The sequence below is a fragment of the Rhinolophus sinicus genome, linkage group LG10 (assembly GCF_036562045.2).
Source record: "Rhinolophus sinicus isolate RSC01 linkage group LG10, ASM3656204v1, whole genome shotgun sequence".
Taxonomy (NCBI): Eukaryota; Metazoa; Chordata; class Mammalia; order Chiroptera; family Rhinolophidae; genus Rhinolophus; species Rhinolophus sinicus.
The window spans coordinates 36,577,673-36,593,874 of record NC_133759.1 but is presented as its reverse complement, the minus strand read 5'-3'; the positions used below and the strand labels follow the sequence as shown (position 1 = coordinate 36,593,874).

The following is a 16,202-nucleotide window of genomic DNA, read 5'->3' as shown; positions in this document are numbered from 1 at the left end:
AGGTCCAGAGAAGAAATTCAACTCCAAAAGGAAAAGGTGTGTGTGCAGACCCAAGGTGCCATTCCTGGGGAGCCATGGGCACAGGAAAAAAAGAAAGAAGAAGGCATCGACTAGTGGGACAGCTTTACCTCCCTTAATGTAGGACCTGCTAGGTCAGGATCCAGCTTGTTAAGGAAGGAACCTCCCTGCTCACACCAGAGCATCCAGGGGAACTGTAGATATCTGTTCATGGCTGAGAGAAGGCTCTGGACTGAAGATAGGTGACTCCCTGAGTGAGAATGGCTCCAAAGAGTATTACTAAGTACTCATGTCAGGGGCACTGGAGAACAGACCACAGCAGAATGGCACTATCTTGGGACATGTGGGGATTGCCACATCAGTGGAGGGAAATAAACTTGACCTTGTGAGACTGGGGGAAAGTATGACCCACAAGGGGGAACTCAGAGCAAAAGACTCTTCCTGAAGCTGCTGTAACTGAAATTGGAAAATCAATTCTTGTTCCAAATCCCAGGGCCTTGGACTACTGGGGTTGTCCTTTATTTATGGTGATAGATTTTCTTTTCTTTTAATCAAACCTTTGCAAAATTTTGACCAAAGAACAGGGTTGTCTGGTGAAGAAATTTTCCCAAGTCTCTGTCCATGATTTTGATTGAAACTCAACTGCTCAGGCACACTATCTTTTGGCTCCAGATTTAAATACAGTTTTCTCCAGTTGAAATTATCACCCTATAAGCCCTCCACAAGTAGGCAGGATCAACGTGTGGGTTACCTGAAAAATCATGTGAGCCCTTTGTTGTCCCCAGGTCTCTGTGTTTGGGGGAACTTAGTAAAGGGAGGAACTTCCTGGGAACTTCTTGTGTTTAGTGTTAATCTTCTGCCAATGATTTACTTTCCCCCAGTGTTGCTGAATTGGAAGATTAGATGGTGATTTATCAGAAAGTATAGCAGGAAAGACTTGTCATTGCTAAGACCTCAGATATTGGCTAACTGCAAGTTCCTGGCTAGAAGGTAAGCTGTGATTCACTGGTTTTGCATTTTCTAAAAAAGTTATATGGAATATGAAAAATAGACCACCAAGAGAAATGAGATCTCTGCTCTCCTGAAGTGAGCTGGGGTTAGAGCTAACACTTAATGGAGAAGGAGGTATTGCAGGTAACAGTTCTCAGCCTGGGCTTTGGTGGCAGGTAGTCCCATGTTAGAGTCATGGCTCTGCTAACTGTGTGATCTTGGCAAATTATTTAACTCTAGCCTGCAGTTTGCTACCTTGGTGAATTTCCTTCTTAGTTCTATTAGATTTCGCAATTTCTACAACTAGTGATATTTTCTAAGCAATCATATTTTCTACAACTAGTGATATTTTTGCCTCTTTCTTTCTAATATTCATAGTAGAAATTCTTCTCTCTTGTTTCATTGCCTTGGTGAGACTTAGCAGAATGATGTTGAAGAGTAACTGATAATAAACATCTATATCATATTCCTGGTCTTAATGGGGATGTTTCAAATGCTTCATGTTAAGTGTGATGATTGCTCTATGTTCTGGTAGACATTGTTGGTCAGCTTAAGAAAGTTTCCTTGTGTTTTTTAAAAATTACGAGTGGATGTCAAATTTCATCCTGTTCTTGGCATCTATGGAAACAAAATGATCATACAGTATTTCTTCTTCAATCTGCTAAGATAATGCATTTTACCAATAGTTTTCCTATTAACAAATTTATTATTTTCCTCTTTCATACCACCTTTAAATTCCTCAGTTAAACCCTAGTTAATGCATTTTTCTTTTTAATATTGCGGGACTTGGTTGTATTTTATTTAGGATTTTAAAAATCTAAGCTTAGAAGTGATATTTTTTGTATTATTTTCTTGTGTGCTATCTTCATCTGGTTTTGTGAATCTAATTTTTAATTAATTGTGTTGATTTGAAGGAGCAGCTAGGAGAGAGAAGTAGACATGCTGAAGGAGCTCCAGCTCTCCTTGTCGGTCATCCTGCTGCTTTCCTGTGGCTTCCTCTACCGGCTCTCCATGAAGTCTAGCTGCCACTTCTCCTGCCTGCCTCCCTACAAGTCCCAGCAGGGGCCAGAGGGCCTCCTGGGCAAGAGACGCAGCATTGTGTTCATAGAGACCTCTGAGAGAATGGAGCCACCCCCACTGGTCTCCTGTGCTGTGGAGTCTGCTGCCAAGATTTATCCTGAGCAGCCTGTGGCGTTCTTTATGAAGGGTCTCAGCAATTCCATGCAGCCACCCCCAAACTCCACTTACCCAGCCTTTTCCCTCCTTTCAGCAATAGACAATGTTTTCCTCTTCCCTTTGAATATGAAAAAGCTGTTTGAAGACACACCATTGTTTTCATGGTACACTCAAGTAAGTGTTCAGAGAATCTTAGAATGCTAGTGTGGGGAGGGACCACAGAAAAAGATTTCAACCTACTCATTTTATAGCTGGGGGTAAGGACTCAATGTTGGAGATGGGACTAGAACCCAGATCCTTTGATTCTTGCCTGGCCTTCTTTCTATTGGGTTGAGTCTTGATTCAAGTAAACAGGGAGAGACTTAAGCTTATCTATAAGCTTTTGTTTCCAGCCTTCTACCTGAGGATCCGACATACTTTTGAATCTTTTTTTAACCGAATAAGTTGCTGTACCTTTTCTAGGTGTACAAACCCCTTATTTTTCACTGAGAGTTAAACCCATCCATGTTAAAGTTTTCTTTTTTTCTCTTTTTTTTTTTTTTTTGCACCTGAGGGGGAACATTTAACTTGAAAATTATGTAAACAGAAAACTCATAACGGATCAGGTGGAATATGGCTATATGAGATTGGGTTATATTAAGATATGATCAAGACACTCCTGGAGCTCTTAGGAGGTGTGTAATCTTTATCATAGTAACATAGCATAATAAGGAAATAATGTTTCAATTAAATATTTCTCTCACAGAGGACTCATAATCAGGTAATGCATTAGGAAATTATAATATAGCCACTCAGTAATTCCATTATGCAGGCTTTATCTGTGGCATCTTATGAAGACTACAAGATGAAATTAAATATTCTTATATTATAATGTAATTGTAATCACTTTAGCGATGCAACCCCCCAGCCCCACATCTATATGGAAGCAAAAGACCTGAAGAAAATACACAACACACAGTAATAGTAGTGTTTTAGTATGATTGGATGAGGAGTGAATTTAGTGATGAGAAGATGTTAATTGTATAAGTAAAATTATTTTAAAAAGTAATTTAAAAACAGACATCAAAATAATACCATTTGCCTGCCATATAAAATCGGATCTAAGTTCTAATCAGAGGCTAGGCCAAATGTCAGCAAACTTTTCTCTGTAAAGGACCAGAAAGTAAATACTTTGGGTTTTGCAGGCCAAGAGGCAAAATTGAAGCCATTATGAGGCACTTGTGTTAGTTCCCTATAGCTGCTGTAACAAAGTACCACAAACTTGGTGACTTAAAACAACGGAAATATATTCCCTCACAGTTTTGGAGGCAGAAGTCCCAAATCGTTTTCACTGGGTGGATATCAAGGTGAGGGCAGGGCCCCATTTCCCTGGGAAGCTCTAGGGAAGAATCCTTCCCGTAGAGCCTGTCACTCCAGCCTCTGTCTCCATCTTCACATCCGTGTGTGTGTGTGTGTGTGTGTGTATGAACTCTACCTCTCCCCCTCCCTCTCTATAAAGGACATGTGATTGCATTTAGAGCCCATCAGGATAATCCAGGATAATCTTCATCTCAAAATCCTTAATTGAATTCCATCTGCAAAGACCCTTTCCCCACAAGGTAACATTTACAAGTTCCAGGACTTAGGATCTGATTATCTTTGAGTGGCCATTTTTCAGCCAACTACAGTATTCATATATAAAAAAGGAAAACTCCTGACCTCGTACCCCCACCTCATTTGCCTGGGGACTGGGTGGCTCCCCTGGGTGGAGGACACACTTGGCTCCTGGTTGCTGTCAGCTGGAGACGTTTTCTGGATTAAGCGACAGGCCTAAGTATGTGTGTGTGTGTGTGTGTGTGTGTGTGTGTGTGTGTGTGTGTGTGTAATTGGTCAGTTTCACTCTTGGCCCCATGTAACTTCTATATCCCACTGCACCTACCGGTATCTCTTCTCCTGAAGAACATGGAAGTCTCAAATTTGAGACCTGTCAGGAGGAGGTAGATTGACTCACCGGATGGATTTTTCACCTGCAGTTGCCAGCACAGAGTTCCTAACAAGTAGGTGGCAACTAGTGTGGCCCCAGGCAGCGGCAGGGCAGGCTGTGGGTCAGGGAGGCAGGCGTTAGCAGTGGAGAAGGACTGGTGGAAGGGACATGCTGGCTAGGTCCCTGCGACTCTCCGTGCTAGCCTGCTAGAGGGTGCTCCAGGACTGTACAGGAATAGGCAGCACGCTGGCTCTGGGGCTGGTGTCCCCACTCTGGTGTTAAACTAACATTACCTATGTTGTATTTTGCTCATGGGAAAAAGAAATCTGTACTCTAATTGTTTTGGGAGATACTGAATACTAACTATATCCTTTTCTCACAGACTAACCATGCACATGAGGAGATTAAAGGCTCTCGTGTAGTCCTGAACTAAAGACACTTGAATTTGACTCAATCCAGCATTTTCCAAACTTATTTGAGCATGGAACCCTTTCAGTATGACGTAAATATTTTCTTGGAGCTAATGTTCCCCAGAACTCAGTTTGGGTTGTTCTAAGCTACACCTCCATTTTGCTATGTTGGATTTTAGGAACAAGGTGGGCCCTGGGACACAGAGCTCTTAAGCATCTGCCCCTTCTGAACCTACACTACTCTCTTTTGGCCACACTGCCTCCCTCCTGTTCCTGCCTCAGGGCCCTTGCACTAGCTGTTTCCTCTACCTAGAACATTCTTCTCAAGATATCCGCATGGTTCACTTACCCACTTCATTCAAATTTCTGCTGGAACCCAAGACAAGATTGTGTTTCACCCTACCCCCTTCATAGCTCCCTCATCCAGCTTTTTTTCCTTTACAGGCCTTATGAACACCCAACATATTATATGCTTATTTGTTTATTGTCTATCTCTTCTCAGTAGAGATTTTTGTCATTGTTCACTGGCATATCTTTAGCAGCTATAACAGAGCTTGGCGTATCGTAAGTAGGACCTCAAAGAATATTATTAAAGGAATTAGTGAACAAAGGCATGTATGCATTTTAAGATTCTTTTACCAGTTTCTCAAATAGCATACATACTTACTTTTTTCCTATAGTTGCCTACTTTATCTTTTTCTTGTTCAGTTTTTAGCATTTTTAGGACTTTACAAAAATTATTCCTTCACAGTTTTATATTTGTGGTTAATGGACACCCCCCTGAAAATGACTCATATAGTTCATTGTGAAATCCCTTCTGGGTTTTTATTTTACCTTTTTATTGCTTTAATTCTTTTTTTATTTTTTAAAATAATTTAATGAAATCTTTTCAGATTGCTGTAAACTTTTTACTAAAAGGTAACTTTTTCGGGGATGGAGGTAAGTTTGGTAAATTTGCAAAATTGGGCTTCTGGCAAATAGGTTTTTGGGAAGCTGGCTCGATTCCTCTTTCCCAGCTACCCTCGGGCCAGGTGTCCTGCTGCCACAGCCATCCCTCTTCCCCTGCTGCTGGGGCTGATTTGCACCTGCTCCCGCAGATCAACACCAGTGCAGAGAGAAACTGGCTCCATGTCAGCTCCGATGCATCCCGCCTGGCCATCATCTGGAAGTATGGTGGCATCTACATGGACACCGATGTCATCTCTATCAGGCCCATCCCCGAGGAAAACTTTTTGGCTGCCCAGTCTTCTCAGTACTCTAGTAATGGGGTGTTTGGATTCCTCCCCCGCCACTCCTTCCTATGGGAGTGCATGGAAAACTTTGTTGAACACTATGATTCAGACATTTGGGGCAACCAGGGTCCCAATTTGATGACGAGGATGTTGAGAGTATGGTGCAAACTCAAAGACTTCCAGGAGGTGAGCGACCTCAAGTGTTTGAATTTGTCCTTCCTACACCCCCAAAGATTTTACCCCATCTCCTATCCAGAGTGGAGGCGCTACTACGAAGTCTGGGACACAGACCCGAGCTTCAACAACTCCTATGCCCTGCATCTGTGGAACTACATGAACCAGGAAGGGAGGGCCGTGGTTAGAGGCAGCAACACGCTGGTGGAAAATCTCTACCGTCAGTACTGTCCCAGGACTTACAGGCATCTGATTCAAGGCTCAGAGGGGTTGGTGACTGGGAAGCTGGGCCCTGGTAACAAATAGAGCCAATGCTGGGTTGTTGCTGCTACATCGTGCAACTAAATATTGCCTGGGGTGCCACTCTTTCATTTGATCTCCAGTTTCCCCAGGGGTGTGGGGACTGATCCACATGTCAGTTAGTATTAGCTTTCTCTGTCTATGACACAAAAATCCTAAGGACCATTGGTGTATAAAATATAGAAGTTTATTGCTCTCTTATGTAAAAGAATCTGAAGGCAAGTCATTCAGGGTGGGTGTAGTCACTGCAGCCATCAGGGACCTCGGCTTCTTGCTTCTCTCTGTTTGTCATCCTTGGTGTCCACAGCTCATGTTCCATATGGCTAGCTTATCTCCTGTCTCATCGTGTCTGTATTTAAACAATGTCCCCTGGACTAGCCATCTAGGGCCAGTCTCCTTTGGCCTGTTTCTGTGTCAGGGACTGACATTGGCACCAACAAATCTTGTGTGTGCTGTGGCAGAAGTGACAGCTTCTTAGTGCTAAGTGATCTAGTCTTCTATCAACTCTTGGTATCCTCAGGACCTGGAACGGAGCCCGGCTCACAGTAGGCACTCAATCATTCTTGGCTATATTGAATGTTGAACTGTGGCCCAGTAAGGGAAAGGTACAAGGGTCCCATGCATGGCAGGTCTTGGTCACCTGAGGATGGAGTCTTTAGCTTTTGCATTACAGACCAGGTGGACTGAGGTGCTTGTCGATTCCACTTTCTCACAAGCGCCCTGCAAAAGAGGGCACCCACTTACACATAGGGAAATTGAGTCTGGTGGAAATGACAAACACAAACAGATACCCTCAATGCTACTTTCTGTACATTTAGGGAATACAATGGGAAGAGAGCTGAGAAGCAAATGCTCTAAGCCCCCACAGATTTCACACTGTACTGAACTCAGAGGACACATGCTGACTGCTATGCTCCTGGCTCAGTCTAAAGACGCTTTAGCTAATTTGATTCACATAATGACCCTGCTAGGTAGAGTTTTTCTTTCTTTCTATTTTATGGAGAGGTTAACTGACTTTCCCAAGGTTAGACAGCTTGGGAATGTGGGATGTAAATGAATCTTTGACTCCAAAGCCTGGCCTCTTCTTTCCCCTCCAGTGGGCAGTAGGAACCCCTGGACAGAAAAGTGCACCCTGACCAGGAAAGGAGAGGAGGAACAAGATTCCCCATCAGATCAGATGACTCACAGACATCCCTACTTGGTCCTGGTCCCTAGCCCATCCACTTTTTTTTTTTTTAACATTTAAAAAACTGCAGTGAAGTACACATACCATAAAATTTGTCATTTAAACCATTTTAATATGTACAATTTCAGTGGCATTAAGTACATTTATATTGTCGTACAACAAACATCACCATCCATCTCTAGAACTTTTCAAAGTGAAACTCTGTACACATTAAACACTAATTCCCCCTCCTTCCCCAGACCTGGTAACCACTATTGTACTTTCTGGGATATATGAACTTGACTATTCTAGGTAACTTGTATAAGTGGAATCATATAATATCTGTCCTTCTGTGTCTGGTTCATTTCTCTTAGCATAGTATTTTCTAGGTTCATTCAAGTTGTGGCATGTATCAGAATTTCATTCCTTTGTAAGGCTGAATAATATTCCACTGTATGTATGTATTACATTTTGTTTATTCATTCATATGTCAGTGGGCACTTGGGTTGTTTCCAACTTTTGGCTATTGTGAATATGCTGTTATGAACATACATGTGCAAATATCTGAGTCCCTGTTTTCAATTCTTTTTAGTATATACCTGGAAATGGAATTGCTAGATCGTATGATAATTCCATATTTAATTTTTTGAGGAATTGCCATTCTCTTTTCCACAGCAGCTGTACCATTCCCTCCAGCAATGCATGGGGGTTCCAATTTTTGCACATCATGGCCAACATTATTCCCATACATTTTTGTTTTGGTTGCCCCAAGATACAGAGCTTGGCAGATTGAGGCTGGTGGGGGGAGCCTTAAAACATTTTTTTCCAGAAATCTGAGTCTCAGTAAAGCAAGCACTGACTGGGAAAGGATCAGAGGCTGATACCAGGAAAGAAAGAATTTTTTGGTCCTGGGTTTCACAGCTGGATCCACAGGACAAGCCAGTAAGTTGGGTGGTGGTGGTGGTGGTGCTGGTTAACATTTGACCAGGCCTGGGACTCACTGTAAGGACTAACATGAGGTGGGATCAGAAACCAGGAAGATTCCTTTAATTTAGGGCGGGTGGGCTGGGCTATCTGCCTAGGAGGTTGCAGCTGTCCCTACTTTCAGCAGGAAAGCAACTGTACCGGAGGGTGTGGGGTGTGGTGGTGGTGGTGGTGGTGGTGTGTATGTGTGTGTGTACAGGAGTACATCAGCCTCCCTGAGTTCCACGGGGCATGGCCTCTCAGCAAGGCCTGGGAGCCATTCACATGAATCCTGGATTTTCCTAACGGGTTAAATTTGGCATTCCCTCCTTCCCTGCTCTGTAACAGGCCTAAAAATAGCGGGTCTTGGGGCCTGGGAGAAGCTCCACCCCTCCTTGGGGTGGGGTGGGGAGGCTGTTTTAGGAGTAGGAGGCGTCAGACCCCAGGCTTCGAGCTGCTCGCGTGGCGAAGTTCTGTTGTCCCAGGCCCGGCAGGTTGGCAGCTCTGTCCCCGCCCCCGAGAGCGCCCAGGCTTCCCGAGACTGGGGAAGCATCCCAGCCCGCGCGACGGTGAGGATTCCGGGAACCTCCTGGGGCAGTCGGGGACTGTGGAGAGAGCCGGGGGCGGGGACTGGACGAGGCTGAGAAAGGGAGCCAACGACTCTGGGGCTTCTGCCCACTCTCCCAGCTTCGGGGACCCCCAGGTGAGCCGGACCGCGTGGGAAAACTATGCTAGGAATTCGGCCCGGGAGGGGCGCGGGGGAGGTTCTGGTAGTCCCGGTGATAGGTGCCACGGGCTGCAGGAGGTTAAACATTAGCTGCTCGGGACGCCCAGCGGGGGTCCCGCCCTGGAGCAGCGGAGCTGCGCCCGGGCTCGGCCTCTAGACGCGCCACTTCCTGAGTCCGGCTCTGCCCTCCACACCCAGCTTCTTTGGCCTGCTGTGGACCGAGGTACCCCAGATGGGAGCAGGAATGACTGTACCCCCAAGACTGGGCATCCCTGGGAGGACAGCTTTGGATTTTTACTCTTTGAAAAAAGTAAAATGATGTGGGGGCTTAATGCTTTGAGTTCTATAGGTGTGTGTGTGTGTGTGTGGGGGGGAATCATTTAGTAATAAGATGATTTAAAAACAAACACTTTGGCATCTCTAGTTCCTCTGCCTTGCACTCCTGGGCTGCAGTTTAGCAGGAGACAGCGATGGTGTTTTCGTTTTGTGGTGGCTACAGATAAAAGTCCACTGGAGACTTGCTTAGTACAGGACAAGGGTCCAGAGGCCTAGCAGAGCACAGCCTCTGGAGGGTCTGAGCAGGGGCTCCCATTAACCCAACACTGCTCGGGGCTCAGGGCCTGCCTGCGCCTTCATTGTCTCCTGGAATCGGATTTCTAACAGGACTTGGAAGAGAGGCCTGGTGAGTGTGGGGTGCTGGGACTGTGGGCTCTCACACCCCCATCTGCAGGCAAGGTGAGGGGGTCTCTCTCCTTTTTCACGTGGTCCCTAACCCCTCCCCCTGGAGCTGAGGACTGGCCAGTGAGAACAACCCCACCTAGAGAAGGCTAGTCCTTCAGTCAAGTGGCTGATGAGCCGCCTTTTTTCTGTGTCTGTCAGCACTAAGGGTCTGGAGACATTTACCTCATGTGGAAATACTTTTGGACACTGTCCAATTTGATAAAGTGGTCCCATGAAGTTCTGTGCTTCAGGTTGGAAACAGAAAACTGAATTCATTTTTGCAGCATAACTGGGTTCTGCTACGGAGCTGGAATTTGGTCAAAAGGCTTGTTGCTCAATTGAAACTGTCAGGCGCAGGAAGGCGGCAACTTGCTGGGCTGTTCTGAACTGCCTTGTGGGCCCCTTGCAGGGAGGGCCAGTCTTGGTCTGCAGGGTTAACCACCTGCATGAAAATTCCACCTGTCACTAGACCTTGTACCTCTAGGGAGGATTCTGTGGGGTCTGATGACCCAGGCACTGAGGGCAGAGAAGCTCTACCAAGAAGCAATAACTCCTCCATGGGAAAGAAAACACCACTATTATATTCTAGACTGGTTTTCTTTTAGATGTGAAAGCAGTGTTGGTTTTTGACAATTCTGCACTTGGGAAGCTAGGTCATGGTCACTACGTAGTCTTTTCCTCTAAAATACTCCTGAGAGATGTCAGTCAAATCCCTACCTCCAATTTTTATTTTAGAGAAAATCCTTTTGTGGCAAAAACTTAAAATAGGTTTTGACCAAACTGTGAACACTGTCTTTTAAAAATATCTCCTTAAGGTTTCTGGGAATGGAGGCCAGCTATAAGGGAGAGCTGTGTGCCTAGAGGGGTAGATCTGTCTCTCTCTCTCTGTGCTGGAATTGGGGGCAGCTCCCACAAAGGGAAAGAAAGAGTGGAAAGGTGGACTCCTTCCTTTAGAAAACAACAGAATCAGAGAAGTCTGAGGTCTGTAACGGCAGTGCTCCGGGAGAGCTCCTGGGTCGCACTCATCTCTGTTGGGGTCTCCCCCGCTCCCTTGCCTGTGGTGTGTGCACAGCCTGTTTGCAAACTCTGTGAAGGTTACCTTGGCAGCCACAACAATTAGCACTAATGACATGCCCGAGCTCCCTGGGGCAGGCACCACTGAAATTAGTTGGGAGCCAGGGCAGGCTTGTAAATGATTGCCTGGCAGAAACCATGGAAGCTTGTTTCTCTCTGTGTGCTTCTCTTGGCTTCATTCTTGAAGAAGCAGAAGAGACAGGAAGATGGCAGCGGTAGTAGTGTACTCTAGCTGTCAATTTATATTAAAAAGTCAGCCAGGATTTTGTTTAAAAATCAGCTGTTTGGTATATTTTGTGGAAGTTATCTTTGACAGATTATAGGTGGGCAGGTTTCAGAACCATAAAGTCTCCAGGAATTGCTTCACAGTGGGATGACTGCCTTGAGAGGTGTGGACACCCTGTCACTGGGAATATGCAAAGCTAGGATGGTAGATGGGCTTCCTCTCTTGGCTATAGGATTGCCCCAGGTAGAAATGATCTCTTCACCCATGAAGTTGGAATGCTAGCATAAATATCGTTTTTTTGGCTCCCATTAACTTATGACATTGGTCTAGGATTGGGAAGTTTCCTGGACCCCATTGAAACATCTAGGGATGGTTAACACAGCTTCAGATTTCCTAATGACAGTGAGTCATTTCTGCCTGTGTTCCTATTCCCAGATGGGAAAAACAGTCTGCTGCTAGTTCATTCGGGAGAAGGCAGGGTGTTCCTGCCCTCCTGGGTGTGTGGTTTCTAGGTAACTTGCAGCATTCTCATCTGGCTTTGTCTTCTGCCCATCCTAACCTGGATACAAGCTGCTGAGTTGAGTCTGCTGAGATACAAGGAGAATTGAAGGCCTCTAGCCCTGATCCTGTTGTGATTTGCTGTAAACTCTTTCAGTCTGTGCAGTTTGGTCAAGAAATCTCAGGTACTGTAATTTTTATAATGGGAAATAATTTATGTATTTTCATCATGATCATTGGAAGGTAGTTTGGCATAATTCAAAAGCTTTGGAGTCAGAATTTGATTTGAATCCTGGCTTCATACATAGTAGCTGAGTGACTTAGGGAAGGTCCCTTAGCTTTTCTGAGCCTCAATTTTTACATTTTTTTTCAGATGAGGCAAATCAAAGCTACATACCCAGCTGTATGACAACTAGAAATAATACTTTTTAAGGCTGGCACAGTGCCTGGCACATAGATACTTAATAAATGATGGCTGCTGTCATTGTCATACTCATCAAATTCCCACAGTTCTGCTCACCTTTTGATGTCAGAATGGTAGGACTGCTGAGAATTGGAGAATTGGGGTTCTAGTGGGAGACAGGAACGATACTTTTGGGGCTCGGTAAAACCTCATGAAATCAGACCCCTAATTCAGAATTCTGTATAGCTGGGACTGGGGCTGTGGCCCTCAGTATTAACAGAGTGTGCTCAGTGTCAACGTGAGGGTTTTAGGGCTGCTCAGGCGGCAAGCTAGGACGCTGTGACCACAACCTGACAGCGAGTGTGGGCACCGGGACTTCTCACTGAAAACCACCCACAAGGGCTCCTGCGCTCTAAGCTTTCATTAGTGGCACATGGGATTAAGCTATGGCCATAGATTGTCAACAAATCAACCATTTTACTAAGTCTGAATGGCATTGCTCTCCAAGGAGTCCAAATTAAGGACTCCTACCTCCATTCTTATTCTATAACTTAATTCTTGCTATTCATAGCCTCATTTCTCCAAGACCCCAAGAATGTAGAAATGTGAGGCAGATATTCTAAGATTTTGGCAATTCTGCTCAGTTCAGTAGAAATCTGGGCTGCAGGTAATATGCTAGGGGCTGGAGTATAACAGATGTGAATAAGCGAAGGTCTCAGCCCTCGTGGAGCTCACAGAGAGAGAGGGGGTGGGGAGAAAGGAGACAGAATGTCCTGGTATGGCCTCTTCTTGGTGCTCCCATAGCACCTCGTCCTACTTCCTACCCTGGCACTTGCCACTCTGTAGGCTAATTTCTGTGTATTTTTCTGTCTTTCTGGAGAACCAGCTGTGGACCAGACACCATCACTTACTAATTGTGTAATTGTGGGAAAGTCTTTCACCCTCTTTGTTCACCTCTCAGTTTCTTCATCTGTATACAGGGTTGTTGTGAGAATTAACTGAGATAATACATGTAAAGCCTTATAACTGTGTGTGGAGCACACAGTTCCAGAACTGTTAACTCTTTCTGTTAACAATGGCAGGAACTGTTGCCTGAATCACCATTAATCCCGAGTGTCAATCACAGTGCCTGGCACTTAGTACGGGTTTAGGAATCATTTGTTGATGGGATGGATGAATGATTGCTGCACAGCTACTGCACGTCAGACCAGAATGTGGTGAGAGTGACTAAAGGAGTTTATGTTCCGTGCTCTGGGGAGGGGCAGGAATTATGACTGTGGGCCTGGGAGGGATTTGGGTAGCGATCATGTATGAGCAAATCCTTGAAAGCATGCATTCACCTTCAGTAGGAGCAGAAGGATATGGCCGAGGGCCCTCTATACCAAGAGGCAGCATGGCATAGGGGCTAAGAGTTCAGACTCAGTAACCAGGCGGCATGGGTTTGGATCCTGCCTCCTGTACCTGTGGACAAGCTTCTTCACTTCTTTGTGGCTTAGATAATAATAGTATCTCCTCAAGGCGGTGTTCTGAGGATTACACGAATTATTCTTTACGAAGCACTTAAAAACAGTGCCTATAAATAAGTAGCCCAGACATAAGAATGGGTGGACAGCAAATAATATGGTAAGTGGAGATGCAGCTAGAAAGGTAGTTTGGAAACAGTTCATAAAGGTCTTTGAATATCTTCTTAATTAATTTGGAATTAGCGCCCGAGGAACACATTCATTCCTATATGGCTGAAGCTCATTGGTGGCTGTCCTTTTTAAAGAGGTCATGCACTGCCATTTTGCCACAACCCCAACACTGCCTGTCCCAACACTCCCTAAAGCAGTGGTTCTGAATTAATAAATCTGGAGAGCTGCATTTCTCACAAGGTCCTAGGTGATGCTGGTCTGCTGGTCCAGAGACCACACTTGAGAATCGCTGCCTGATTGTATTTTGGACACTAAGATGGAGAATCAGTTGCCATTTATCATCAAACTTATGCTGTGGTTCCTTTTATACCTGGCACGTTTCCTGCATCGGAATTTGGATATATAATTTCTGGTATTATCAGTAATGGCAATTTTGGTCTAATGGTCCCAAGAGACAGATGGGCCAGTAAGATAGATTTGGTAGATGAAGCTGTGGTTATGTGTGAGCTCATCTCCAAGGAGAGTGTGCAGGGAGAGATGCATCATGGGTGAACGGGACAGTATCATGGGGGCACTGGCACACCCTGCCTTAAAGGAGGAGTGAAACTGTTCGAGGGAGAGGCTGGCAGGAGCATTCAAAGTGATGGGAGGAGAGCCGAGAGAGCTGCTGATGGAGTGTTTTTGGTCATATTATTAGAGAGAGGACTGTGGGCAAACATCTGAGGCCAAAGCTTAAATAGTTAAACAGTGCATTCTCAGGTGAGCTCCTGGTCTTCAGGAGGACAGGAAGCAGGTGTCCTGTTACCCTTGCCCACAGCATGCCTGGTAACCTGCTGTTGTTCCAAGACACGGCTTGTTGTGGCAATTGTTTCTGAGGCTCTGGTGACACAGTTGCAGCTTGAAGTTGAGCATGGTGAGTATCATCTCACCTGCCTCCCTGCCTTTTTTTTTTTTTTTAATAACACACTGTGTTAAGTAGAAATGTGCTGGTCTTCTCCTCATGGCCTTGGGTGTTTGTGGCTGGAGAGTTTTGTTTTTGGCGTATGTGTTGGGGAAGAGTATCTAAGAAAGAATAGGAGATGAAATGGAAAAGGTGGGTCAGTGGCATCCTGTGGGCAGTCTTCCAGACCAAGCCAGGGTTTAGACTCAGTACTGTGGCAACAAGGAGCCACACTGAACCAGGAATACACCTTGGTTGCCCCAGTGCCTGGTACTAGGCCTGGCCCAGGTAGTCATGCTGTAAATGAGAGGGGAGTGAGTGAATGAATGAGTTTGAGGGATAAGTGGTGATGATCTGTTCAAAGCAAGTTTTTAGGACTAATAGCCTCAAGGATCATATTGGGGAGTTCACAGTCCACAAGCTTTGGAGCCAGACGTACTTCTAACTATATTTCAACCCTGGCCTCCCTACCTGGGGCAAGACACTGAACCTCTGCAGACATCAGTTTAGTTGTTTGTAAAATGGGAATGCTAATAGCTGTTTGTAGGTTTGTATTTAGAGTTTGTAACTAGCACAGAGGCTGGTGCTTCCTGCACCACAGCTGGTGTTAGTACTGCGTGCCTTTCCCTTGTATCTCCTCCAGTTCTCACAGCACCCGGGGGATAGGTAGGGCAGGCCTATCACCGCCTTTCCCAAATGAAAACAGGGCTCAGGGAGGTCAGGCCCTTTCCTGGAGGCCCTTCCCTTCTTTGCATACCCAGCTCCATCATTTCTTCAAGGCCTTTCTCCTTTATGAGGTCAATGACCTTTCTCTTCTCTGACTGTCTATTGCATTTAAATATCTGAATGACATGATCTAGAAAGAATTTGATTAAATAGCGTCACATGTACTGTCTGTTGCTCCAGATTCTAAGTTTTTCAAGGGCAGAAATTATATCTTTTTCTTTTAAAAAAATTTAAAAGTAATTGATGAGGATACAAAGATCTTTGAATGGTATAGAGAAGTGGAAAGTGGAAGATAAAGGTCCTCAACCTCCATTCCCATTCCCAGAGGTAACTGGTAACTATTGCTAACAGCTTGTTTATTTTTCTAGACATAGTCTATGCTTATGAAGCTATATATATATATATAATATATGTACTATATATAATATATATAATATATATAAAATCAACTTAGTGTATGTATTTTATTTAATTATGATTATACATGAATAACAAATAGAATCATATATATATATATATATATATATATATATATATATATATATATATGTAATCATTATTGGTCTGTGTAAGGCCTGTCTATCTTTATCTATCTATCTATCTATCTATCTATCTATCTATCTATCTATTACCTATCTCTTTCTAGCTATCCATTTTCTACTCATGCATTCATTTATTCACTCCCATTTTCCTCCTCCCTCATAGGCAACCATTTTAATGTGATATATCTATTTAGATATAGATATCAGATATATACTGTGTTTCCCTGAAAATAAGACCTAGCCGGACAATCAGCTCTAATGTGTCTTTGGGAGCAAAAATTAATATAAGACCCGGTCTTATATTATAGAAAAGTAAGACCG

The 16,202-nt window shown here is 44.5% G+C and overlaps 2 protein-coding genes across 11 annotated transcripts in view; both read left to right on the top strand.

The window, feature by feature from the left end:
• The first annotated feature begins 1,947 nt into the window (after positions 1-1,947).
• Positions 1,948-6,269, top strand: A4GNT (alpha-1,4-N-acetylglucosaminyltransferase). Its single transcript, XM_019746617.2, has 2 exons — positions 1,948-2,358; positions 5,655-6,269. The coding sequence occupies exons 1-2, from the start codon at positions 1,948-1,950 to the stop codon at positions 6,267-6,269; spliced, it is 1,026 nt and encodes a 341-aa protein (XP_019602176.2).
• Positions 6,270-8,821: 2,552 nt separating this feature from the next.
• The window catches only part of DZIP1L (DAZ interacting zinc finger protein 1 like), a 43,365-nt gene continuing 35,984 nt past the window's right edge, over positions 8,822-16,202 (top strand). For 4 of the 10 annotated variants that reach the window (XM_074312895.1, XM_074312893.1, XM_074312896.1 and 1 more), the window contains exon 1: positions 9,407-9,428. Coding sequence is in view for 1 of the 10 variants with exons in the window: in XM_019747819.2 (XP_019603378.2) it covers positions 14,584-14,586 (3 nt within the window). In the remaining 9 variants the exon portion in view is untranslated. Of the gene's footprint in view, positions 9,095-9,193; positions 9,342-9,406; positions 9,429-9,577; positions 9,801-11,708; positions 11,822-14,480; positions 14,587-16,202 lie in introns of those variants that run through there. The other 6 variants (XM_019747844.2, XM_019747860.2, XM_019747871.2 and 3 more) reach the window with 6 other exon arrangements.

Excerpts from the sequence above, each read along its gene's own strand:
- A4GNT (XM_019746617.2), top strand. The coding sequence starts at position 1,948 with ATGCTGAAGGAGCTCCAGCTCTCCTTGTCGGTCATCCTGCTGCTTTCC. Across the intron at positions 2,359-5,654 it reads TGTTTTCATGGTACACTCAA|ATCAACACCAGTGCAGAGAG; the intron begins GTAAGTGTTCAG and ends CTGCTCCCGCAG.